This window comes from Pezoporus wallicus, unplaced genomic scaffold, assembly GCF_028554395.1.
Source record: "Pezoporus wallicus isolate ANWC-B61680 ecotype Strahan unplaced genomic scaffold, APGP_CSIRO_Pwel_v1 contig_4722, whole genome shotgun sequence".
NCBI classification, from domain to species: domain Eukaryota; kingdom Metazoa; phylum Chordata; class Aves; order Psittaciformes; family Psittacidae; genus Pezoporus; species Pezoporus wallicus.
Genome location: NW_026641840.1, coordinates 2,012,095 through 2,036,725, shown reverse-complemented (window position 1 = coordinate 2,036,725; position 24,631 = coordinate 2,012,095). Strand labels below are relative to the sequence as shown.

Below are 24,631 nucleotides of genomic sequence, written 5' to 3'. Positions count from 1 at the left end.
TGCAGCCAATCCCTCCCTTAAAAGGCTTATAATAGAGAAATACCTGCCCCAGATTAAAAATTCCCTTGAGTTCTCCAAACACCCAACACATCTTCTGCACCAACAGAGCCTGTTATAGATCAGCAGCTCTTTCCTCCTGTTCATTGGTCTAGTAAGAGGACTCAAGAGGAGTAAGCAGGAATCAGGAACTGCTCCTTATTACATGCCACCAACATCAACAGTATCCTAGGAGTAGGAATTCTCTTATTTGTTCTAGATCTTGGTATCACAGACACTTCCCAGCCATGTTTTGTGATTTAAAGAGATCTTACTGGTCCTCCTTCCTTTCCAAGTCTTTGGGCAAGCATGGGGAGCTGAGATCTGCCAGGAAGCATCAGGAGTGGCAAAGAGACATAGAGGGAAGCAGACTTGTGCTAAACGGAAGAAAGACCTTTAGGAAAGCAGCCTCTATCATATCAAAGCTTCATCCCACCTCATCTATGGCCCCTCTCCAGTCACTGCGTGTAACTGAGCCATGATGAGGCACCATTTAAGCAATGGAATCATTGCCTGCAGAACCGATGGGGTTTTTGCTCTGTTAGAGCTTGCAAAGCCCTTCAAAAGCACAGAGCCAAATTTAGTCACCTGCATGACTACCACCACCCCTATTACGTGCAGATGGGTGACTCAGGATTGCAGTGCTCACACGGGCATCCCTTGCAAGGCCAGTCAGGAATGTGAAGGCAACGCTGGTGAATGAAAGGTCAGCGATGACCGTAAGAGGTTTTACCTAATGCATCTCCCACTGCATCGTGAGGAAAAACAGAGCACAGCGCTGCTGGTCATGGCTCAAAACATTGTGTGATTAACTCAGACAAGTGCAGAGTAGTCTGGGTGTAATGTTGGAGTACCTGGAGCCAGCAGAGTAAAGCATTGTGCTGGTGCCAGCAGTGGGATAGAGTTAATAGATGTGTTTACCACAAAGCTGTTCCAAGGGCCCAGCCCTATTGTAGGGACATCCATAGCTATCTGTGCTGTGTCACCCAAACCAAGCGTGCTCAGTCACTTCCTTGAGAGAGATTCCTCTTGATAAACTGTCTCGGGGATAATGTCCTTGGTTTAAGACAGGATGAGCAGATTCAGACTATTCTCCTTATCTTACCAAGCTTAAGACAAGCAGAAAGTGTTAATCACAGCTGGCTGATTCATGCAACTCTGCTTTCAAAGTGATATAGAGCTTCAGGGTTATGAGCACACAAAGAGCAACTTTCAAGAGGTAAAATGTTGTGGCAACACCCTGGCAAAGCAAATCTCTCCCCCAAGTAAGAGCAGGGGAAGGGCAATGTTGTTGAGATTGTACAGAAGGAACAAACACTTCTGTTTTGGTACCCTCTGTTTGCTTCAAGAAATGAAATGTTCCAGGCTGCTTACCAGCAAATGATGAGACTGCCAAGTCTTGCCAAGAGTAAATCTTTCCAGAGCCTGTTAAAATAGAGATTGCCATGCTGATGGTCCGCAGAGAGATTAGCTATGAAGTATTTTTAACCTTAAAAGAGGTTATTTGTCATTTGGATTCCCAAGTTGGCCTGCAAACAGGTTTAGAAAACCAGCTACCAGCCCTGAGAGAGGCAGGGGAAGTCCTGAACACAAAACCTGCTCAGCAACATAGCAGAGGAGGAGATGGGGCCCCAATAATCTTAATAGAGGAAGTTTGGGCAATTGAGTAGATAACAGATTGATAAAGGTAAGTGGGCAGGCTCAATTGTTTCACATTGAAGCCAGACTAAGGAAACAGTCATTGTTCCTGGCCTTCCTTGGATAAACAGCAGGATCGGGTATGGATGTAGCAATAGCAGGGAGCACTTGTCCAAATTTGTCCTCAGAATTTCATGTCAAGTATGCAGACAGGCTGAGAACACTGGGGCTGTTCAGCTTGGAGAAGAGAAGCTGCATGGAGACCTCAGAGCAGCTTCCAGTGTCTGAAGGGGGCTACAGGGATGCTGGAGAGGGACTCTTCATCAGGGACTGTAGCGATAGGACAAGGGGTGATGGGTTCAGACTGAAACAGGGAAGGTTCAGGCTGGATATAAGGCAGAAATTCTTCCCTGTGAGGGTGCTGGAGCACTGGCACAGGGTGCCCAGAGAAGCTGTGGCTGCCCCATCCCTGGCAGTGTTCAAGGCCAGGTTGGACACAGGGGCTTGGAGCAAGCTGCTCTAGTGGAAGGTGTCCCTGCCCATGGCAGGGGTTGGAAGTGGAGGAGCTTTAAGGTCCCTTCCAACTCAAACCAGTCTGGGATTCTGTTTGCCTGCAGACCTGGACACATTTGGAAGTGCAGAAGGGAAGAGGGAACAGCAGTGAAGTAACACACCTGATCTTAAATCATTTCAGCATAAAGCAAAACTTTCTGTCAAACACTAATAAAGCCATAAATAAGGATTTGGGGTCAAGAGAAATCCAAAAGACATCCATAAAGGCTGTGCTAGAACAGATTCCCATTAGCCAGATGAGGGAACAAGACTCAGAACAGCTTCACTCATCAGTTGCAGCAAATCCCCATTAATGTTATTTGAAACAGTTTTCTCCCCTTTTACTGTAAACCCTCCCGCCCAGTCAGGATCAGTCACAGTCTGCACTCCTGTTCCCTTTGGTTTTGATGACTTATCCAGGGAACTGCAGAAATGCTTTGATCAGGCAGCTCTCTTCTCTTCGGAGAGCTCCAAAATACATTCTTCAGCCTGGGCAACTACTCTGGGCTTCCTTCCCCTTGCTGTTTGCAGAGCAAGCTGTCCTTCAATCTAAACCACTTGCAGCAGTGAAGTCCCAGGATGGTGAATACTAACAGCAACATGAACAGATTTAAAGTCTTGCCCCAAATTCACACTGGGGAATCCTGGTTTGAATGGCAAGAACAGATAAGTTTCACAAGGGGTCTTTACAGTTTGAATGTAAAACTTTTCTGCAGTGGAGGAACCAAAAAAGAGCCTCTCCATTAGCTTACTATAGTGAATAATTCCATTTCAACAGTATTGAGGCTTTGGCTAATATAAGAGGCCTCCCAAGCACTGTGCAAACAAACTCTAAGGGCACTTACTGCATTGCTTGTCATGGTTCCTTATCTTGAAAAGTTCCAGGTAAAAGCTTTACTTGAAGAAAAATCTATTGACAGACATTTGATATATCTAAAAGCAAGAGAGGACTCAGTACTTCAATATGGTTGAGAGGAAAATGCTGGTGAACTCCACTTGGAGTTCAAGGTTGCAGACTGCTTCTCCGTCATTAATGGTGCCTCATTAATGCTATTGCTGCCAGGAGCACACAAAAGAAAGCAGGATACAGCCATAATTATATAGAGAGCAAAAGACTGAGGGGTCACTCTCTGGAAATGTGGTTTAGAAACTGCAATAACCCTCTGGCAGCAGCAGCAGGAGGATTTGCAACACTAGTGCAATTAGGAGTTGAAGCAGGCTCAGCTTTCTAATAGCAAAGCCATAAAAACCCACAGCAATGGAGTTAAACAAGGATCAAACCCACCTTGATCCATCCTCCGCTTTTACAGGACTGAGCAGCGCAAGTGCTGAGCTGGGAACTTCTTGTGCTGCTCAGACACTCTGGAATTGCCATTAGTTTGTTCTTTCACATTGGAACAACCTCTGCTTCTAAAAGGAAACGCTTTCAGACACTCTGGGCAGGTTTAGATTATACAAAGAACATTCAATTTGGGTTTAAGCAGTTTTGTGGAGTTCAGCACAGACTGAACAGGATGAGCCAGCTTCCATTTCAGAAGGGTTTGCTCCTCGTGGGCACTGCGGGAATATTAGAGCTATTAGCCTGCAGAAGCCATCAGCAGCACTGAACAGGAGCAGATAAGCCCTGAGGAGATTAAACATGCACTGATATCTTCGCACAATCACATGCCTGACCTCTGCAGAGCTGCGCATTAGCAGTCTCCCCACAGCAACACCAAGCTTCAGCTGAGGATCAGAGTGATATCTCTTCACCACACACTTCCCTTATGACCCAAGCATCTTCCTTCCAGTTTGCCTTCACACTTCCCATCTGCGGATCTGCTCCAAGTCAATTCCATAAGCACTGAGCTCCCTCACACTAAGGGTGGCAGAGCTTTCTGCAGGAGAAAGAGAAGGTCTTTTCAAGAGCACATGGTCAAACCTCCTCTTTTCCCTACTCCAACCCCTTTCCATCTGTTCCAAGTTATTTCAGTGTTTATTCTTAGCACACACAGGGGCATTTTTCAAAGGTTTCTGGTGGAATGACACACTGAGCACACTATCACCTGAAATGAAACAGGTAACAACAGCCTTTTGTGAAGGTTATTTGTAAGGGAACCAGTTCAGTGATTTAGTTTACAACACCACTGTGCAAACATTTGTGCTGCCAGCAAACATCAGCCTGGGTAGGAAAAACCTTTGGTCTGCTTTGCTTGTGGGCTGACCTGCTGAGGCAACTCTGCAGCTGCACAGAGCATCTTCAGTTGCCATCGTAATGGGAACATCATAAACATCCCAGAGAAGCCACAGTGTTGAGGAAACAAGGAAAACCTGGATGTCTCAAGGAGTCCGAGTCCAAGCTATGCCCGAGCTGAAAGGACAGAAGCATCAATGGCACAGATACAGGTTAGGTGGAGAAGTGATCTACAGCAGCCCTGAGAAGCTCCCAGTGACCCAGCTTCAGTGTGCGCTTGAGCCCAGAGCCCACCATGAGCTGGGCTGCACCCCAGAGCGTGAGCAGCAGCTCAGGGAGGGGATCCTGCCCCTCTGCTGTGCTCTGGGGTGACCCCCGCTGCAGTCCTGATGCAGCTCTAGAGCAGCAGCACAAGAGGGACGTGGAGCTGTTGGAGCGAGTGCAGAGGAGGCCACGGAGATGCTGTGAGGGCTGGAGCAGCTCTGCTCTGGAGCCAGGCTGAGAGAGCTGGGCTGGGTCAGCCTGGAAAAGAGAAGGCTCCTGAAGGGGAGACCTTAGAGCAGCTCCCAGTTTCTATATGGGGCTACAAGGATGCTGGAGAGGGACTCTTCATCAGGGACTGTAGCAATAGGACAAGGGGTGATGGGTTCAAACTGAAACAGGGGAAGTTCAGGTTGGAGATAAGGCAGAAGCTCTTCCCTGTGAGGGTGCTGAGGTGCTGGCACAGGGTGCCCAGAGAAGCTGTGGCTGCCCCATCCCTGGCAGTGTTCAAGGCCAGGTTGGACACAGGGGCTTGGAGCAAGCTGCTCTAGTGGAAGGTGTCCCTGCCCATGGCAAGAGGTTGGAACTGGAGGAGCTTTAAGGTCCTTTCCAACCCAAACCTATCTGGAATTCTATAATTCTATAGTGCCATGGTGCTCCTGAAGTACCATCCTTCTTTACGGGGCACAGGAGGGAGCTGGGTCCCTACACTCATCAGCGTAAACATCTTCATGCCAGTGATGCTCCAGAGCATCACCCGACTGTTCCTCATCCAGGGAACTTGCCCTTGCTTCCATCCACCATTTCCTCTGGAAAACAGCAAAAGCAGACTCTCCCCACACAGCCTCTCAGCACGCAGGGACAGAGCTGTGCAAAGAGCTCCAGTTCTGCAAGCAGGTATTCTTGCCTGCAAGCATGGAAGGGAGGATTACGGCAATGATCTATCAGTAGGAAGAGTAAGAACTTTATTCCTCTTTATTAAGAGGAAAATGAAAGCTGCTGACAGAACTAACATCTTCTGATCCATGATTAAGCACATGCTGTGTGTCGTAATTCTGCCCACTTCACAGAGCTATTTGTACTCTTCTTCCCAGAGATATGATGTAAATGCTGAAGCAGAGGGGGAGGAGGACTGGAGGGAGAAGCAGGGCAGCTGCTGACTAAATATGTTGCTTGTCAGCAGCCCTGCAAGAGCTCTCACTGCTGCAGATCATCTCTGGATGAAGAACACAGCTTCAAACATCAGGTAATGCACCCCCAGCTCTTGAACCACCGAGTTTCATCCATCAGGCCCTTGTCAATCAGGCCTGTCAGGACTTCTCCCATGAATAATGAGCTAGAAGATAATCCTAACCATCAAAAACCAGCAACAGAAGGGAAACCACATCACCACCGCATGCCAAACCTTGGCTCCCCTTATCCTGTGGAGTATATAGCTGGGATAGGACTCATCCCATCTGTCAGCCCTGGGATGGGGGAAGAGTTGTCCAGGCTCCCCTGTCACTCCTCAGAGAGGCTGACACCTCCAGCCAGGCATTTTAAGCTGGCTTTAAATGGCACCTCTCCTTCTGCATAGGCTATAAAGGATCCTTGTGTGCAGCTCAAATATAAGCAATCAGCTTTTAGTTGGCCAAAGTTAGTTGAAATTAATCCTCCATGTAATGCTTGGGAGATACCAGCTAAGAAAAACTCCAGTTAGAGCTCAGATGCAATACTCGTAAATACACTTTTGACTCACTTGCTCATGTCATCTTTGCTGCACAGTTGATAGCAGGTACCTCTAAAGGCTTAGAGAAACCTTTAGTCAGGCTTTATTCGAACTAGTTCACATCCTCTTCAGCAGTTTTAGGTCCCAAGGTCAGGATTGAGCTGTGCTCTAGAGAAACCAGCACCATTTAAAACAGAAAAGCAGACTTCTCAATGCAAAGATATTAAACCTCACATTGATAATGCACAAGAAACACCACGAATAAACGCTTGGGTATCTGTACCACATTCAAGGATGAAAGAGAAAGGAAGCAAATGTTGTAAACAACAGCCCTGCTCACAGGAAAGCACTGTCTCATAGAGACTACACTTGAAGACAAGTCTGTCTTCTCAGTGTGTTTATGTAGCAAAGTGAAGGCCACTGTCTCTGGGTGCTTTAATGAACCACTGACCCTTTTGGGTTGACTTTACCTGACTCTAATTCCCACAAATCCAGACGCTTGAGGGCTCCCAGTGAACTTTAAACTACTCAAGCTTTTCCAGGCAGGCAAAAGGCTCCAAGTTCAGCTGAAAGTAGTTGTATTTAAGCATCATTCTTTCCACTGAGTGTCACCCCTGTGAGCCCCTTCCCCTGTGATACCTATTTGGACCACTCTCTAGGGAGAGCAGTTGGGATGGAGGAATGCCAAGTGCCCAGAAGCCATGGGAGCAGGCTGTGCTGCTCAGCAGCCATGCCAGCTGAGGGAGACTGTGCTGCTCCAAATCCAGACAACTATTTTGGGTTCTTGTGGGAACCAAGTCTTGATCCAACAAATATTAGAAGTTATCACAAGAGAACGTGCAGGAAAACATACATTTTGGTGCTGACAAGCATAAACTTTCCTCTTTTTTTAAGTCTAAGCAGCTATGCAAACAGTCTCTTTGGCTGTGTTTTTCTTTCTTTATGCTGGTATGCATGCAGTTATACCAGTTGTAGGGCTCAAGGACTGGACCAGCAACTTAATGTGGTGTAAGGAGTTACCAGCTGAACCACTCTAAGAGTCCACAGGCATCCTTGAAACCAGCAGCAAACACAAGGGAGTCCAAGCAATGCTTGTGCTCAGTGAAGGACAGTCATCGTCTGCTGAGGCTGAACACATGCATGGAAAAGGTTATTAAAGAGCAGCTGAAATGTGGTTGCTTCCTTGTTTTAGAAGAGCTTTTTTTTCCTGTTATAGAGGACTAAACTGCAGCTCAAGGCTCTCAGAACTGGAGGAGGTGGAGGATTTGGAACAGCAGTGGTACTGCCACGTGGGTATTTAAAGGGAGCCTTTGCTATAGCACCAGAGTGGGGAACTCAGCACTACAATAATGTGCTTGTAATTATTACTTATGATTCATACCACAAACAAACCAAGCCACAGGATGGCTTTGGCTCGAAATAATCCAAGCCAGCATTTTCCTTCCTGCTCAAGGCAGTTCTGCAGAAGCTGTAAAATATAGTGTGTGACTGGGGTAGAGGCAGGTCACATCCCTTTTCCTGCCTTTTTTGGTGGGGAAGAGGCTTTCTTGGCCACAGTACTACCAGGAGCATCCCAAGTAAACAACTCACCTGCAGGACTACCCAGCAGAGCTGTCCTGGATGCAATGTCCACAGGGGATCAAGACAAGAATAGATAAAACCTTGGAAGAGATTTATTAGGGGGTATTAAGCAGCCAACTTGAAGACTGGTGGAGGCTGAGAGCAGACAAAGGAGCGTCACTTGGAGTGACCCCACTCACAGCACTGTGTACAGGTCTGGTGTCCCCAAGATAAGAAGAACATGGAGCTGCTGGAGCAAGTCCAGGGGAGGCCATGAGGATGAGCAGGGGCTGGAGCACCTCCCGTATGGAGACAGGCTGAGAACATTGGGGCTGTTGAGCCTGGAGAAGAGAAGCTGTGTGGAGACCTCAGAGCAGCTTCCAGTGTTTGAAGGGGGCTACAAAGATGCTGGGAGGGACTCTTCATCGGGGACTGGAGTGATAGGACAAGGGGTGATGGGTTCAAACTGAAACAGGGGAAGTTCAGGTTAGATACAAGGAAGAAGTTCTTCCCTGTGAGGGTGCTGAGGCGCTGGCACAGGGTGCCCAGAGAAGCTGTGGCTGCCCCATCCCTGGCAGTGTTCAAGGCCAGGCTGGACGGGGCTTGGAACAACCTGCTCTAGTGGAAGGTGTCCCTGCCAGTGGGGAAGCTTTATGGTCCTTTCCAACACAAACCAGTCCGGGATTCTATGATCATAAATGTCATTTTTGTTCTTACTTAGCACCCAGATCACTTGGAAACAGTGCACTGGGTCAGAGGGAGCCTTGTTCTGAACCAGCTCTTATGTTCTTGGGAAAGTTCACCTCATTCTCATCTTTGGCAGGGTTATAAAAAGATGCCCTCTGAATTGCTTTGCAGGCTGCAGGAGATTAGCACTTATCCCACGCAGGAAAACAAGCAGCAGGGGCAGGGTTAGGTTTGGGGAGAGCAGAGAAAGGCAGCAGCAGCAGTGTAGGATAGGAACCATGGCTTAAAATGGAGCTGTAGAGAACACAGAAAAGGAGACAAGAGAAGAAAATACCAAGGCAGGAAATGGCTGCAGGGTGGAGCTGTGTAATGAAATGTCTCTATAATTTAATGGTAAGATGGGAAGAGGAACAGGCCTTAGGAGGTGGGTGGTAAAGCAGCACTGAGTGACTTCATATTTTAAATATTTAAACATTACAAGGACTTGAAGGTGTACTTTGCTCTGACAAAAGGTTGTTTAATGCTTTTGCTTTTGGAAGGCATAGTCCCTTTCAGTCTTTCCTTGCTAATGTAAAAAGAAGTAAACACAGTTAGTGCTGATATCCCAGGCAGCTCTGCAAGCCAGTAATAGAGCAACCTCTGCTGAGCTGACGTAGGCCAGTAACCACCTCAGGAGAAGTCATTTGCTCAAACAGGGCTTGCACTGTTTAATTATATTCATTTAAGGCACTCTAACTGCTGTGCTTAGGCAAGAAAACCATTTCCTTTCACTATGACTACCTTTCTTCATGCTGTTTTAACCTCCTACCTCTTTCTGTGTGAGCTTCTGAGGTGGGTCCCAACTGAAGTCGTTCCAAATGGCTGGTACCTGTGTCTGACCTAAGCTTGTAAGTCACAGGACCCCAGCACAAACCCATGTCAGTGTTTCTCAGTCCTCCCTAGCTCCATGCCCATGTAGGTGTTTAGAACATAACCTCATGGGTCTGCCTGCTGAGATCCTCCACTCTGCTGCTGGTGGGGAAGCATTAGAGGGGTAGCAGCTCTCAGGTTATTTGATTGAAGTCCTAGATGACAATTTTCATCTTGAGATACCTTCCATTCTAATCTGGCCAATTTAGCTCAATTTGCACATGGATGGTGGTAGAAATCAAGTCAGACCTCAGGCTAGAAGTCAAACGCTCATAATGGGGATGACAGTCTGAGATGTTATTTGGCTATCTGACCATAGAGGTTTAAAGGGAGTAGTAGATAAGGAAGAGAGTAAAGAAAGGCCTGCAAGGAAAGGAAAAGAAGCTTGAAACTCAGACAAAACAATCCAGATGAAGGATCAAGAAATGAGGGAAAATGTAGTTACTGCAGCAGACAAGGAACTGCTGCCTCCAGGGATAACTTTATGGAGGCTGGCAGGGAAAGGCAGCTGCTTGGGGGCCAAGGAAGACATCTGAGTGATGAGAAAGGGAGGAGAGTTCAGACATGAGCCTCTAATCTCTTTCCATGGGAGAAGTGTAAATACACCTGAAGTCTGTTTGCAAGTATTAAACAGAGTAATAATGCAGTTTTATTAAAAGCATTAGAGATGTTTCCAGTTCTTACAACAAACAAACAAACCACCCACAGAGACAAGAAAACTCAGTGCAAGGGGAAAAATAGCACTTCTCCAGAAGCAATGTGGAGTCTGTAGAGGAGAAAGTCTGCTAGACACAGCCACAGGAAACCCAGCATTAATGCTCACTCGGCTCAAGCAGTGGTTAGTCGTGCTCAGGAGAACATTCTTGGACAGTTAGTACAGAGATGACTGTGTGTCTTTTAAAGGTTATCCTGAAGCAATTCTTCACACAAAGGAAATGGATTTAGGCTCCAGCACCATCTCACATCTGCCCCCTCATGGTGTGTGAATGGGTATTGCAGCAGCTCCTCTGCATGGGACTACAAAGCACTAAACAATCACTAACAAAGCAAAATGAATGTCAAAACCCGAGTAGGAGATACATTAATCAGCCGAAATAAGCAGCAACACGGTGTTACATATGTAAACCTGGGTCGATAAGGGCTATTGCAAAGCCAACGTTGCGTATCTCAACATTTCACCTACTACACAGAGCAGCTTCTTTCCTAACTTGATGCAGCACAAGTTAAAACACCAGCTTACTTGACTGAGATAAATCACCTTAGGGAAGGGGAGAAGGGGACTTGACACCACCAGCAGTTTGCAGCCTTCTAGGAGGGCAAGGCAGAGGTTGGGCTGCATTGTGGTTAATAGAGATACCTTGCTTAAAGGCAGATCTGCATCAATCTCTTGCGAACTGCTGAGATTGAAGCTGACCCCTCTGTAAATGGGTTATAGCAAAGTCAGCTGCTCAGGGCTGCTGTTCTGAAAGATCACTGGATGAGGTGTAAAGTCCCTTAAGCAAACGGCAATGTCACTTGCCAAGGACTCTGAGTATGGACAGCTCATGAGCGCCCTTTGTAGTGCCCTGGGTGATGGTTTCCAACTAGTTTAAGGGAGTCATGAACACAACTGGCATTACAGAAGGTCAGGTTAGATATAAGGAAGCTCTTCCCTGTGAGGGTGCTGAGGCGCTGGCACAGGGTGCCCAGAGAAGCTGTGGCTGCCCCATCCCTGGCAGTGTTCAAGGCCAGGTTGGACACAGGGGCTTGAAGCAAGCTGCTCTAGTGGAAGGTGTCCCTGCCCGTGGCAGGGGTTGGAACTGGAGGGCTTTAAAGTCCCTTCCAACCCAAACCAGTCTGGGATTCTGTGATTCTATTAAAAGCCACCCATGGGAATGAAATCACTTCAAAACCTTGTATCTAGAGGTTTAAACCAAGCCAAGCACTGAGACTTCTCACAGAGCAAGGTACAAAAGCAGTTACAAAGACCTTTATGTATGTGGGGGTGGGAAAGCAGCTTAATTGTACCTTTATGCAACAGACTTTTGTGGTCTCTCTGATGCCAAAGACTCTTCAGAAACAAACCTGGAACCACCCAGACAACTTTCAAGTGAAGATGCAGGTGATGAATGCTCCCAGGCCACCCACAGGCTGGGAGCCCAGGGCAGCCAGGATGTGCTCGTGTGCTCTGGGTCCCTGCTTGCTCCTCTTCCCCTCCAAAGTCACCTTTAAGCTGAGTTTAAATGGTTTAGGAAAAGGACATGGTCAGCAGAGAACTAATATTAATTCAGCGCAGGAAAGGGAAAAGGCAGCCTCTAATAGTCGTGATTTCCTTTCATCCTAAAGGGGGAAGCACTAAATATTGACTCAGTTAAATGAAATTAACCCCAAATATATCCCAACTGGTCAATTTATTGTAAATATTAAGCTCAAAGAAGTGAAATATTAACGTTCAGATTGAAACTTGAGCTGAAAGGGAAAGATCCCTTTCCCAATGCAGGGGTGACACCTAGAGGGAGAGGATTTCACTGTGGGCTTGGCAGTTCCTACAGGGACTGAAAGGGAGTCACAAAGCTCAGTCTGAGCCAGCAGTGACTCTAGAATCCCTCATTTCATCCTCTGGAGTTCCCTCTGTGTAATCCAACACAGGGGGACACAGCAAGAAGAAAGCTCCTGGCAGATATCGGTGCTGCAGGAAGGCACATAAAAAAGATGGCGTGGAAAAGGAAGAAGCCTGAGCAGCATCCATATGGAAGAGGGTCCCAAGAGCTCCCCTGCAGCAGCTCCTGCTGCTCAGCCACCCCTTACGCTGTAGGAAGAGCAAAGTACTTTCAATGGAAATCATGCTCAGCCACCTCTTGGATCATGGCCCAGGCCCCCAAGAGCAGATGACCCTGTTCATGCCATCCCTAATAGACCTGCCCTCCACTCCCAGACTCAAGAACTCAATCTCCCCATGCCTTTCTTTAAGCCTTGCTCTCTCAGCTTTGCGCATTAACTGTTACACCTCAACATCAGACATCAGAGAATCCAAGCAGAAGCCAGCTCCATAGGAACTCATGCTGCGTTACTGCCTGTATTGGCCTGCTTGCTAAAACATGCAGGAAACTTCAGCCAAGGGTGTTACTACTCCTCCACAGAAGGTGGGCCCCACCTGGATTTGCAATTCTAACTACACTGTTGGCTTTATGCCTTGTTTTTGTTGTTGTTGAAGTCTGCATTTTCTTTGGCTTCACCCAAATAAAGATCAAGACCAAAGGTGAACAGTGAACCATCAAATGGAGCAGGGGTGGTGCTTGCAGCATGAAGCCTGTGGCTGTACAGATGCACTTGATGTCTCCTCTTCAAGTCCTTTCGGAGAATGTGTGACAAGCATGGGGTCATGCTTAAGGAACACAGACACTGCCTTGTCCACCTGGGATACATTCAAACATCTCATAGTGAAGTCTGAAATGATCTCTGCCTCTTTCCTCCCTGTTAAGATTACTGGGACAGCCTCCATCCTTGCTTTGATTTCTGGGAAGACTTCAAAGGAAGCCTGAATAAAATGGGATTCAAAGGAAGGACTTGGGGGTGTTGGTCAGTGAGAAACTGAACATAACTGAGCTTCAGTGTGCGCTTGAGCCCAGGACCCCGAGCATGAGCAGCACCCCCCCAGGTACTGAGGCGCTGGCACAGGGTGCCCAGAGAAGCTGTGGCTGCCCCATCCCTGGCAGTGTTCAAGGCCAGGTTGGACACAGGGGCTTGGAGCAAGCTGCTCTAGTGGAAGGTGTCCCTGCCCGTGGCAGGGGTTGGAATTGAATGAGCTTTAAAGTCCCTTCCAACCCAAACCAGTCTGGGATTCTATAAGTGAGGAAGATGTGCAGCTGAGAAGGACAAAGATAATGACAGCTTAAAATCCTATTTGGAAGCACGTCACAAACGTTCACTGGCTACTTTTTTCCAGCTCATTGGGTATGATAATAGTGTGACATGGATTAGCTTTTAAGATTAAGTCCTAAAATCATGCCTGAAGCCTTTGTGCTCAGGGATTGTCAGGCGGTGTCTTGCTGAAATGGACACTGCCCATGGGTGGCTATGAAGACATAGAACCATGGAATCAACCAGGTTGGAAAAGACCTTTAAGCTCATCCAGTCCAACCATTCCCCAGCATTGCCAAGGCCACCACTAACCCATGGCACTGAGGGCCTCATCTACACCTCCTTTGACCTGCTGCTTACACTTCTGGTGCAGCCCAGGACACAGTTATATTCAGCTGCAAATCTTGATCAACAGATGAAGGAATTCCTCCATTTCATTTACGTTCAGTTTGTTAGAAGGCCCTTCACAGTTACAGCAGCAGAAGGCATCAGGGTACCTGCCCTCTGTTAGGGACATCACACTAAATACAACCCACATTACACAAGAGACAAAGTCTTCACTAACAGCTCCAATGCAACACAAATACCCATTACTTGCGAGCAGAATCTTGAGATTTAAATAAGAATTCAGTGTATTCTGAATGTCCACACCTTTTAACTCAAAAAGCAGGCAAATATTTCCAGTATAAAGGAATACAAGTACTCAAATTCCATTAGATTCTCTGGGAGTTGTCCGTATAAAGCTTAAACACTGTCTAATCTTCAACTGACCTACGCTGGGGAAGGGGCTTTCCCATTCTCATTCACTCTTTACCTCAGCAGCTGTTTCCTCCCCACTTATACATTATATTTTAGGGAAACTTCCATAGAATCACTTTGTTTCTCTCACCCCATGTTTGTTCATTCCTCACTATCACATTTCTTTCTGGGAAGAGCTCTTCCTTCCACTTATTATTGTCAGGGCTGCCTTATCTCTGCTTTCCTTTCTCAGGCATTTCCAAGCTTTCCTTTAAGTTTCATTGCTGCAGTGGTTTGATATTTACCAGAAGCCATGTTTCCTGCTATTTCTTCCAGCAACACCTCAGATGAAACCAGATTTAAAGCTGATGCAAAAATGAAAGTGTAAAATATACTGACAGGAAATGAGGAGAAGGGGAGGAAAGGGAAAAAAAGAAAGCAACAAGTGACATCAGCCAACTGATAGCAGGGAACAACGGCAAAGATGAGATTTTTCCAGTATCCAGAAAGGAAACCCTTGCAAGTCAGTTGAGATGGGAAGCTTCCATGGCAAGTTGATGGGCACTTGAAATTAATCCATTGTACAAAGCAGCCTAGGGTAAAATCCAGGAATACTATGGAAAAATCAGTGAATTTACTTGGAATTTTGCTATCAGTTACAGTGAGGTCATATTGCTTTTAAATGCTAAGTGTTTTCAAAGAAAGCTGTTGCTGAAAAGCCCAACAGAAAAGGACCTGCAGACCAGGAACTCAAGCAGTAATGACAACTTCCCAGTACAACCAATGTCCATAGGAAATTATGTGGTTCCAGGTCTGTGCTAGATTTAAAGATATAAGCTGTCTTTTGCTAGCAAAGAATCGCAGAATGGTTTGGGTTTGAAGGGACCTGAAGCTCACTCAGTTCCAATCCCCAGCCATCATCAAGGGCCCATGTTTACAGGAGAGATAAGAGGACTGGAGCACCTCCCGTATGGAGACAGGCTGAGAACACTGGGGCTGTTCAGCTTGGAGAAGAGAAGCTGTGTGGAGACCTCAGAGCAGCTTCCAGTGTTTGAAGGGGGCTACAAGGATGCTGGAGAGGGACTCATCAGGGACTGTAGTGATAGGACAAGGGGTGATGGGTTCAAACTGAAACAGGGGAAGTTCAGGTTGGAGATAAGGCAGAAGCTCTTCCCTGTGAGGGTGCTGAGGCGCTGGCACAGGGTGCCCAGAGAAGCTGTGGCTGCCCCATCCCTGGCAGTGTTCAAGGCCAGGCTGGACACAGGGGCTTGGAGCAACCTGCTCTAATGGACAGTGTCCCTGCCCATGGACCTTTGGGGTCCCTTCCAACCCAAGCCATTCTATGATGCTGTCCTTATCTTTTGACTCAGAGAACTGAAGTTAGCTGAGCTCAGCAGTAATATCCTATACCTTCATCCACTACAAGTTACTTATCTGAAGGAGCACTCTGCAAGGCACTGGTGATGAGCTTGCCCTGTAAATATGAATGGAAGCAGTAATAGCAAAGCTGAACCAACTTGATGTTGAGGATAATGATTTATGAGTGAAGATAATTATTTGCTAAGTGCAGGACGGCTTCTGGTTTACAAGACAATAACATGCAGGCTATCATCAGCATAGAGTAATGAAGAGCCTGGTGTTACCCACAACCAGCACTCACACAGAGGGATGTTGAGACTGCTGGAAGGTTTTAATGACCTGTTAATGGCACCTGCCATGTAGACTGGGGAAGCAGCAGTACCACAGCTTAGAAAAAGCAAGGTCTGAACGATTTTACAGTTCTTTCCTGCCTTCTTCATCCATTTCCAGCATCTCCAAGCACTAAGAAACACCAAACTGCTCTCAAAGCACACTGGGGGTAGAAGAGCATTCCACAGGCCCTACTATTTCCTAGAGATACTTGTTCAGAGGCCATTGAAAGTATATGAAGTTTATACTTCAGCTTGGTTAATTTACTCTGCCCATTTTAACACGTTTTGCATGTCCTAACAACAAGAAAACAGGGAATATTTCCAGAGCTGTGTATGTTCAGGTATGTTTACACCTTCTTAGTACCTTGCAGAAAAACACCAGGTACAAGACAGTTCTCCTGCACCAGCAGTTAATAGGTGCCCAGTAAGGTCAGGATTTCACTCCAGCTTGCTGGATATTAATAAACTGATTTTTAATAAACCCTCTGACACTCAGTATAGGGAAAGAGAAAGATGACCTGAAAATTGTACTAGCTATTTCACTGAAAAACAGCCTATAGAAGAAGAAAATGCAGTGTTGGAGCACTGCAATGAGTGTAAAGCCTCTCAGATTTAGGGTACTTGTAGCTCTCTCCTAGTTGCTGAAACATCACAGAGTTCTTGTGCAAAGGGAAGCTGAGGAGAAGCACAAGTAAAGTTCATAAGTGGAGGTTTTAACACTTAAAACCCAAACCACTATTTGATTTTTATGAGCAATTGCCAAAGTACCAGCACCCAATTTAGGACACTCTGGGAGCTGTGCATTTGGAAGGACACTGGGCTGAAGTGGGTGCATCTAGACCTACTGTGCCTTGAGCACACTCAGAGGCTGCTTTTGAAATAAAAGCCAGTGGTAATGTGAGAGCCTCTAAACATCTTGTGAGAGCTACACCAGAGCTTCCAATTATGTTCAAATGATGCATTTTAATAGCTACCTTCTTCAGTGGAGGAAAAGTTTCCCTTTGTGCTAACTTTGATGTGATAATAGGAAGGAAAAGAATATGCTTGCACTCTTCATTACTGTTTTACCAGCCCAAGAAAGTCTGATGGAATATAGGCTTTAATCCCCACAAACATCAAGAGCAAGCAAACATTCATTTCAGAAGAGCCATAATTAGGGAGAAGAAAGGCAAGAGAGCCACCAGCATCAGAACCACTTGGCCTTCACGCAGAATGTTAGGTCAGTGGCCAACAAACAACTGACTTGAAATCGGAAAAAGGTGTAAAGTGACTAAAGAAAAGCCACTTGAGTTCACAGCAGATTGTGCAGAACAATGGATGATCAGTAAAGACTTTAGAAAGCTTCTTTTTAAAAGAAGAGGTAAACATACAGTTCAAAAAGGACTCTCCTCTCAGATGCCTTAAACCCACCCTTCTCCCGTGAGGAGAACCAGCTTCTTTGCTCCTGTTTCTGTTACAGAAACAAACCTCTTAATCATAGAATGGTTTGGGTTGAAGGGACCTGGGGTTCCAACCCCAGCCATGGGCAGGGACAACTTCCACTAGAGCAGCTTGCTCCAAGCTCCATCCAGCCTGGCCTTGAACACTGCCAGGGATGGGGCAGCCACAGCTTCTCTGGGCACCCTGTGCCAGCGCCTCAGCACCCTCACAGGGAGGAAATACTGCCTTATATCCTCCTCTACCTCCTCTTTTGACAAACCTCCTGCACAGGCTGCAGTGAAAGGTCATGCTTCACATAACCCCTCTCCAGTGTGACTGCAGGCTGCCACCAAAACAGGCCATCCTTCCTCTTCCTCCCTGCAAGCCTAACTCAGCAATCCTGTGGTCATAGGGAAAAGTGGTTCAGCTGCTGGTTAAGTGTAAATTGTCACTTTTTTGGGGTACAGGTTTAATGGAAAACCAGCTGCCCAGTTGACCCTGCAGGCACAGAGTGACTGGGGCTGCTGCAAGCAAAGCAGCAGGGATAGAGCTGGTAGATAGATAGAGCTGGTAGAACCTGGCAAAGGTTCACAGTTGCACCATCTGTGAGAAAACAAAACCAGACTCAGCTCTTCTCCAGCATCTGCTACTCCTTTGTCAGCCTTATCCATTGAGGACACCAGACAGAAGCTGTTTGTCCTGGCTTTCTCAAGTCAACACCAGTCAGTCTGCTCCAGAGCACCTTTTGCTCAGGGGCTCACTGTGACACCACCCAACTCAACAACTGAGCATCTTTTCCACCCTCCATCCTAAAATGGCCTACATAAACTAGTTTCTTTTAATCCTTCCATACAAAGTCAGCCAGTTAATTGGGATTAGTCCCATTTGAATAACTACTGAAGAAGTAATGGTTGCAATTAAAACATTTACAAGCACATGAATATGCACAATCAGCTGAGACAAGCTATCTGCAGTGGGAAGAGAGTCCCAAAGTGACTGTCTACAAGGTCTGGGACCCCAGGTGTTGAGCAAGTACCAACAGATCACAGCATAGGCACAGCACAGCATGAGAGTCATAGGATCAGCAGTTGAAAAGAGCTGTGGCTCTGCACTACCAGAGATGCAGACACTCGGGAAGGTGAGTGTGAGGTAGGGCTTTAATTGTATGTGTGAAAGCCCATCTCTGCCCTCAGAAGCTCAGCACAGGAGGAATCCAACCATGTGTGATCACCTCAGGGTGCGTCTGTAACGTGAAAGCTGCAGATAGAGATAACAGTTGAGACTGGATAAAGATAAAAACACATTTGGAAGCTCCAGACTTATCGAAGTTTAGGGCACAAGTCTCCTGGGCCATCCCAGCTGGAAGGAGCTCCTCCCGAGCGACACCAGCTCATGCATAAACTGGCATAAGATGCATGCAAGTTGCAAGCCAGGGGTAGGCAGCGTGTCTGCAGTGGGAGAGAGGACTCACTGTTTGATTTGTGTTTCCTCAAAGGAGATAACATGTCTCTGAACTGCCAGCTTCACCTGGATTCACCTGCAGACTAGATAAACTATCGAGCTGGGAATAAGATTACAAACAACCCCCCAGACAAAGCTGCTTTTATCTGTTTCAGAAGCCTTCCTGCAATCTTTATGTCATCTTCTACCTGCCAGAGCTGGGGGGAAACAAGGTTCAGAGAAGCACTCATCCAGCAGCCAGGAACGCTGTCTGATTCTGGGTCAGAAACTAGCTGGCAACAGGGAGAACATTCTTGGTGAACCCCCTTCAGGGCTGCTCTTCTTTGGGCACACTCTATAGCTTCTTCTCCCACTGTTCAATGAGCAATTACCTCATGTTTATATCTTAAACCTGAGCCTTGCTGTGCAAGAGCCACAGGGGTGTTGTCAGCGCAGGAAAGGGAAGAATGGAACATTCCAAGATGTTAAAGCAGTCCCCAGACTAGAACTATCAGAAGAAATAGTTCATAACTGTGTGAAGTCACTGTCTCCAGCATGCTGTCAACTGTCTCTTCTCTTTTTAGCCACAACTCTGGGATTACACAGACAAGAGACCGACTACAAATACTCTCTCCCAAACCACATCCCTTCACACCTCCCTGGCCACATAGCCCTCTTTTGGAAGTGTCAGGAATTCTCTAGCATCACAGAAGTGAAACTTGATGCTTCCTATGAAAGTCAAGCTAATACTTAATAAAAAACCCTCACTGAAGCAGCAGATCTGAGACTACTCAGGTGCGTTGTAGCCGTGAGAGTGGAAGGGTACAAAAAACAAGATAGGGTCTGCAAGAAGACAAGTTTAATACAGGATATTACCTCGCCCTCAAACACTGCTGAACGTATTTAGTGCATTCAGAGTCTCTCAGCCAGAGGCCTCAGGCTTCAATTGGAACTCCCCTTCTGCTTGGACAGATACTTGACTAAAATCAGGCTGGTGAGCAGAGGGCTCCTCCTCCAGGGTCACATTTCAGGGCTGGAGACAAAAACTTTTTCATCATGTGTGCACACACTCACAAGCTTAAGACAAATTAGCAGGGGAGTGAGGTAATTTATTCTCCATATGTTTAAATACATTCCTCTTCTAGTGCAAAAGCCATTGTTTTGGGAATAGGGGCCTTTCATTAAGTGCTCCATATGGCTGTCCTGGAGGCCCAGCTGAATTCAACCCCCCAACTGATGGATTTGCTGTTAAGGGGAGCCCTGTGCAGCAGGATGGATCTTCAGACCACAGACACTGCAAACAGTTGGAGCGTTTGCCTGTCTTAGCCCTAAAAGTCAAGTATAGTTCCTGCTCACTGCACGTGGATAAACACAGTCACCATTAGCAAGTGTTAAATCACACTTTAACCTATAGAAGCATAGAATGGTTTCGGTTGGAAGGGACCTTAAAGCTCATCCAGTTCCAACCCCTGCCACAGGCAGGGACACCTTCCACTAGAGCAGGTTGCTCCAAGCCCCTGTGTCCAACCTGGCCTTGAACACTGCCAGGGATGGGGCAGCCACAGCTTCTCTGGGCACCCTGTGCCAGCGCCTCAGCACCCTCACAGGGAAGAGCTTCTGCCTTATATCCAGCCTGAACTTCCCCTGTTTCAGTTTAAACTGATCACCCCTTGTCCTATCACTATACCAGCCCATGCAAGGTTAGACTGGCTTAAAGCTCAGGAATTGAGCAGAGAGCTTGAAACTGAATTTGGGCACATTCAAGATGATTGCACTGTGAATAAAGAGTGAGTAAAGTGGTTTAAAAACCCCCAGAACCGCTTCCAGGTTTTGTCCCTCTGTCCCAGTTTGCCACTTCCACAACAGCTGAAGGGATTAAACAATTGAATTCTGTTATCAGCAATTTGCATCAAAACGGTTGGATCTGTGTTGCTAGGTGGCAACACCACAGCAAGCAGGTCAAATGATGCCAGTTTGTATCTGTGAGGTCTCATCTGGATACTGGATCCAGCTTTAAGCCTCCCAGTACAAGAAACAACTGAACCATGCCCAGCCAAGGGCAAACAGGACTATGTTAGAGCACAGGATAAACGAGAAGAGACCAAGAGCAGGTTCACTCAGGTGAGAGAAAGCAAAGGGGGATCAAACTGCTGCCTTCATCTGACTAACAAGAGGACAGAGAGAAGACGGACACAAACCCTTCCTGGGCACACAGGGTAGAATGAAGAGGCACCATACACAAGCTGCAGCTTGGAATATTTGCATAGATAGAAGGAAAAATATTTCCTCCCACAATGAGTGTGGTCAAACTCTGGAACAGAGACCCAAAGATGTAAGATAATCTCTGACCTTGGAGGTTTGTGAAGCTTACCTGGCCAATGCTCTGAGCAGCCTGACCTAAATGTAAAGGCTTTGGACCAGAGACCTCCCAGAAGTCACCTCCAGTTAAACTGGCCTCAAGCCAGTGACTTCTTGAACTGCTCCATCTACACCACAAACCCACATGTAGGTGCTGAGCTGGCATCCTCCTGCTTGTGAGTCTCCAGCTGAAGGTTTAACACATACATGTCTTACCTGCATAAACTCAGTTTTAGCACAGTTCCCCTGGGCCTCTCCACACAGACAAGCCTCACAAAGGAATGTGTGACCATCCCAGACCCTGAGCCAGTGTTTCATCACTGAAGCCTTCAATTATGCTCTGCTTTGCAAGTGCAGTGATTAGGGAGCTAATTTGATCTTCAGGATGATTTCTATGTTTCTATGAAAACATTTGGTTTTAAAAGGTCATTAAAGCATTCTGCCATCCAGAACACACACTGGTTCCTAAACCCACCATTAAGAAAGCCAAGCTCAGTGTTTGCCCCATTTTAAGTCACCTAAGAAAGAGCATCCACTCCTGTGGGGAATTTCACTGGGTTTCAAAACAAGCACCTTCCTCTCACTTATTCCAATGGTACAAATGAAGCTGGAGGAAGAGCAGGAGCACCCTTCACCATTCCAACCCAAGTAGCTGCCAGGTAGGGAAGCAAAGGGCTGCAAACAGGCTGAAATCCCTACCAGGCACAATGAACCAGGGCAAGGAGGAAAAGACCCTGGTCACATCTAGGAGTGAACATGCCCAAATACAGCACCTGAAAGTAGAAACTGAGGTAACCAGAGCCACATCTGTCAAAACTGGGTGGTTTCTACATCACCTGCATGCTTGGAGAAGTCATTTCCTAACCTTGAGGGCAACAGAAAACACAAACCTCTGCTGATCAGTGTGGGTTTGTGTAGATAGGAATGAGCAGGAGATGGGTCACTCCAGGGCCAGCTGCTGATAGTGCAGGAGCTGCTTATAAAAACATCCAGGTAACATGATTGGGGTCAACACAGATAAGCTGAGCTTCAGGTTCACTTAAGAACTAGCAGTTTCTTTCACTGGGTGGTCTTGGGAGCTTCTCCCACGTTCAATATATCAAAGTAACAGCAATGAAAGGCATGCACAGGGATTTAAAAGGCTGAGTAAAAGCCAAGGCTTACACTGGAGCTGAGGAGGGTCTCCCGATACTCAGGAGAGGGAGGTGATCCAATGTAATTGGATGTAAAAACAGCAGCACCTCAATTATTCCTACCCCGAGGAACAACGGGGATCCTCTCCTCTTGCTCTCAAGCTGCAGGCAGCTGCCAGACACCCCCACAAGAGACAGGGGAAGGGGAAAGCCTCTGCACGCAAGCCCAGGGGTGGTTCGGCACCCAGGGGTGGAGACAGGAGCGGCTTCTCCACCTTGCAGGGCAGGAATGGGCAGAGAAACCAGTTCTGGCCTGAGGAACACCCTCTCCTCACTCTTAATGTGCGAGATGGGGGGGCAGGGGCCCCCTTGGTTAATATCAAGGTACATGTTCACCTTAGACAGGAAGGAAAGGCTGCCAGGGGTGGGTTTGAGGGCATCCTCTGTTATAGGATACAGAGGATATCCTATAGGATACAACCAGGGAGGGGGAAGGAAGCAAGTGTCCATCTCCTAAGGTACATCCTGCCATTCTCCTGTCTTATAAGGGAGGGCAAGGGATCCCCTATAGCCTGAAGGAGAAGAAATCTCCCTATAAGATAGAATCATGGAATCAACAGGGTTGGAAAAGCCCTTTAAGCTCATCCAGTCCAACCATTACCCAGCACTGCCAAGGCCACCACTAACCCATGGCACTGAGGCCTCGTCTCCACGCTGTGTGAACACCTGCAGGGACGGTGACTGCAGCCCTGCCCTGGGCAGCCTGCTCCAATGCCTGAGCATAGAAGGGGACCCGGTACAGCCACAGGGAGGGAACGTCCCGTGTCAGACAGACGGGTGAGGAATCCACCTTAACCTGCCGCGGTTCCACGTTAAAGGACAGGAGGGCATACAGCGTATTGCAGGCTGAGGGAAGGGCTCCCTGCTAAGACAGGAGAAGGACGGGATCCACCTTTGAGGAGCTCACACAACCCAGGGGGAACCGCGGCCACTGCAAGGGACTGGGGGGGGGGGGGATCGCTGCTCCTACCGGCTGCAGGAGGCGACCACACCGGGGGTGCCGTCCGCCGGGGGGGAGCGGCTGGCACGGGCCCCAGGGCTGGTCCTGCCCCGTCTCCGCTGCGGGGGTTTCGTGCCCGAGGGCTCTGCCTCCATGGTGACACGTCGCGCCGGGAAAGGAGGCGCTCGGCGGGTAATGGCGGCGGCGGTACCGGCGGCGAACCGGCCCGTTTGAAAATGGCGGCGGTGAAGGCGGCAGCCAATCAGAGCGGCGGGAGGGGCGCGTTGCTAGGAGACGGGGGAGGGGCTCCGGGCGGGGCGGGGCGGGCTGTGGCTCTGGGGGCCGGGAGGAGGAAGCCGGCCCGCGGGACGCGGGTTCGCGGCCGCCCTCGTCCATGTCTGCCGAATTCCCGTCCCGGCGCTCTGTGCTCCCTCTCATCCCGTTCTCCGACCTTCCCTTCAGCCTTTTCTCCTCAGCGAACGCGAAGCTGATGCCAGGACGGCTTCCCGGAGAGGGGAGCAGCGTCCTCATCCCCCTCCGAGGCAGGAATCACCATGGTGCTGGAGCAGAAACAGCTCTCTCCCCAAGATAAAGCCTCATTGGGCAGAAATCGGCTCCGATGATATAAATTTACCTCAAAGCACACATAAGCGATTTAAATGGGGTGTGAGCTTTGGGGTGTGCATCGCATGTGAGGATGAGGCAGCGGCTTCCCTCGTGGAGCATCCCTCCCCTTTCCTCTCACTTTAACCGGGTTTTCCATCCGCCCGGACAACCCGGGATGTGCCTGGACCGAGCTATCGCTGTGTGGCCTCGTGAAGCCACACAAAGGAAGCAGCACCTTCTGTTCCTCTCCCAGTGGCCGACGTGCAGAGGATGGGGTCTCGCAGGCTGTGGTCCCCCATCCCTGAGCCACATCCCAGCGCGAAACCGCTGCGTAAACCATTTGCAGCGGGAGTCTTCAATTCCAGTGGTACTGGGGAAAAGCAGACGCCTTGGCTATGGCAGACAGTAGGGACTAACCCCTGAAACCCTGCCTTGGAAAGCAATCAGGAGCCCTCACGGTTCCTCACGTCCCACTTTGGGTTAAGCAGAGCTTTGAGCAAGGCACCAGGTGAACGTTTACACACGCTCCATGCGGGTATTAATGGGAAATGTATCCCTCTTGGCTAAGATCTTCATTTTCCTCCTTTTCAGCCCTTTCCTGCTGTGGAAAGTCTATCATGGAGAAGATGGGGTCTCTCCCTTCATTGCTCCTATGAGAAAGGGTGGATTATGGTTTAGCACTGCTTATAAATGGGAAGTATCTCATCCCTGGAGATATTCCAGGCCAGGCTGGATGTGGTTCTGGGCAACCTGATCTAGTTGAAGGTGTCCCTGCTCATTGTCGGACTGGATGAGCTTGGAAGGTCCCTTCCAACCCAAACCGTTCTATGATTGTATGAATCTGTGATTCTATCTCCTCTCGAGTGCAAGTGTGCCTTTAGA

General features: G+C 47.9%; 1 protein-coding gene across 1 annotated transcript in view; it reads right to left on the bottom strand.

Moving 5' to 3' along the window:
• Positions 1-23,345, bottom strand: part of NET1 (neuroepithelial cell transforming 1) — a 55,690-nt gene extending 32,345 nt beyond the window's left edge. The window contains exon 1 of the mRNA XM_057425597.1: positions 23,174-23,345. Coding sequence (XP_057281580.1) covers positions 23,174-23,298 — 125 coding nt within the window. The 5' untranslated portion in view covers positions 23,299-23,345. The remainder of the gene's footprint in view (positions 1-23,173) is intronic.
• Positions 23,346-24,631: the final 1,286 nt, after the last annotated feature.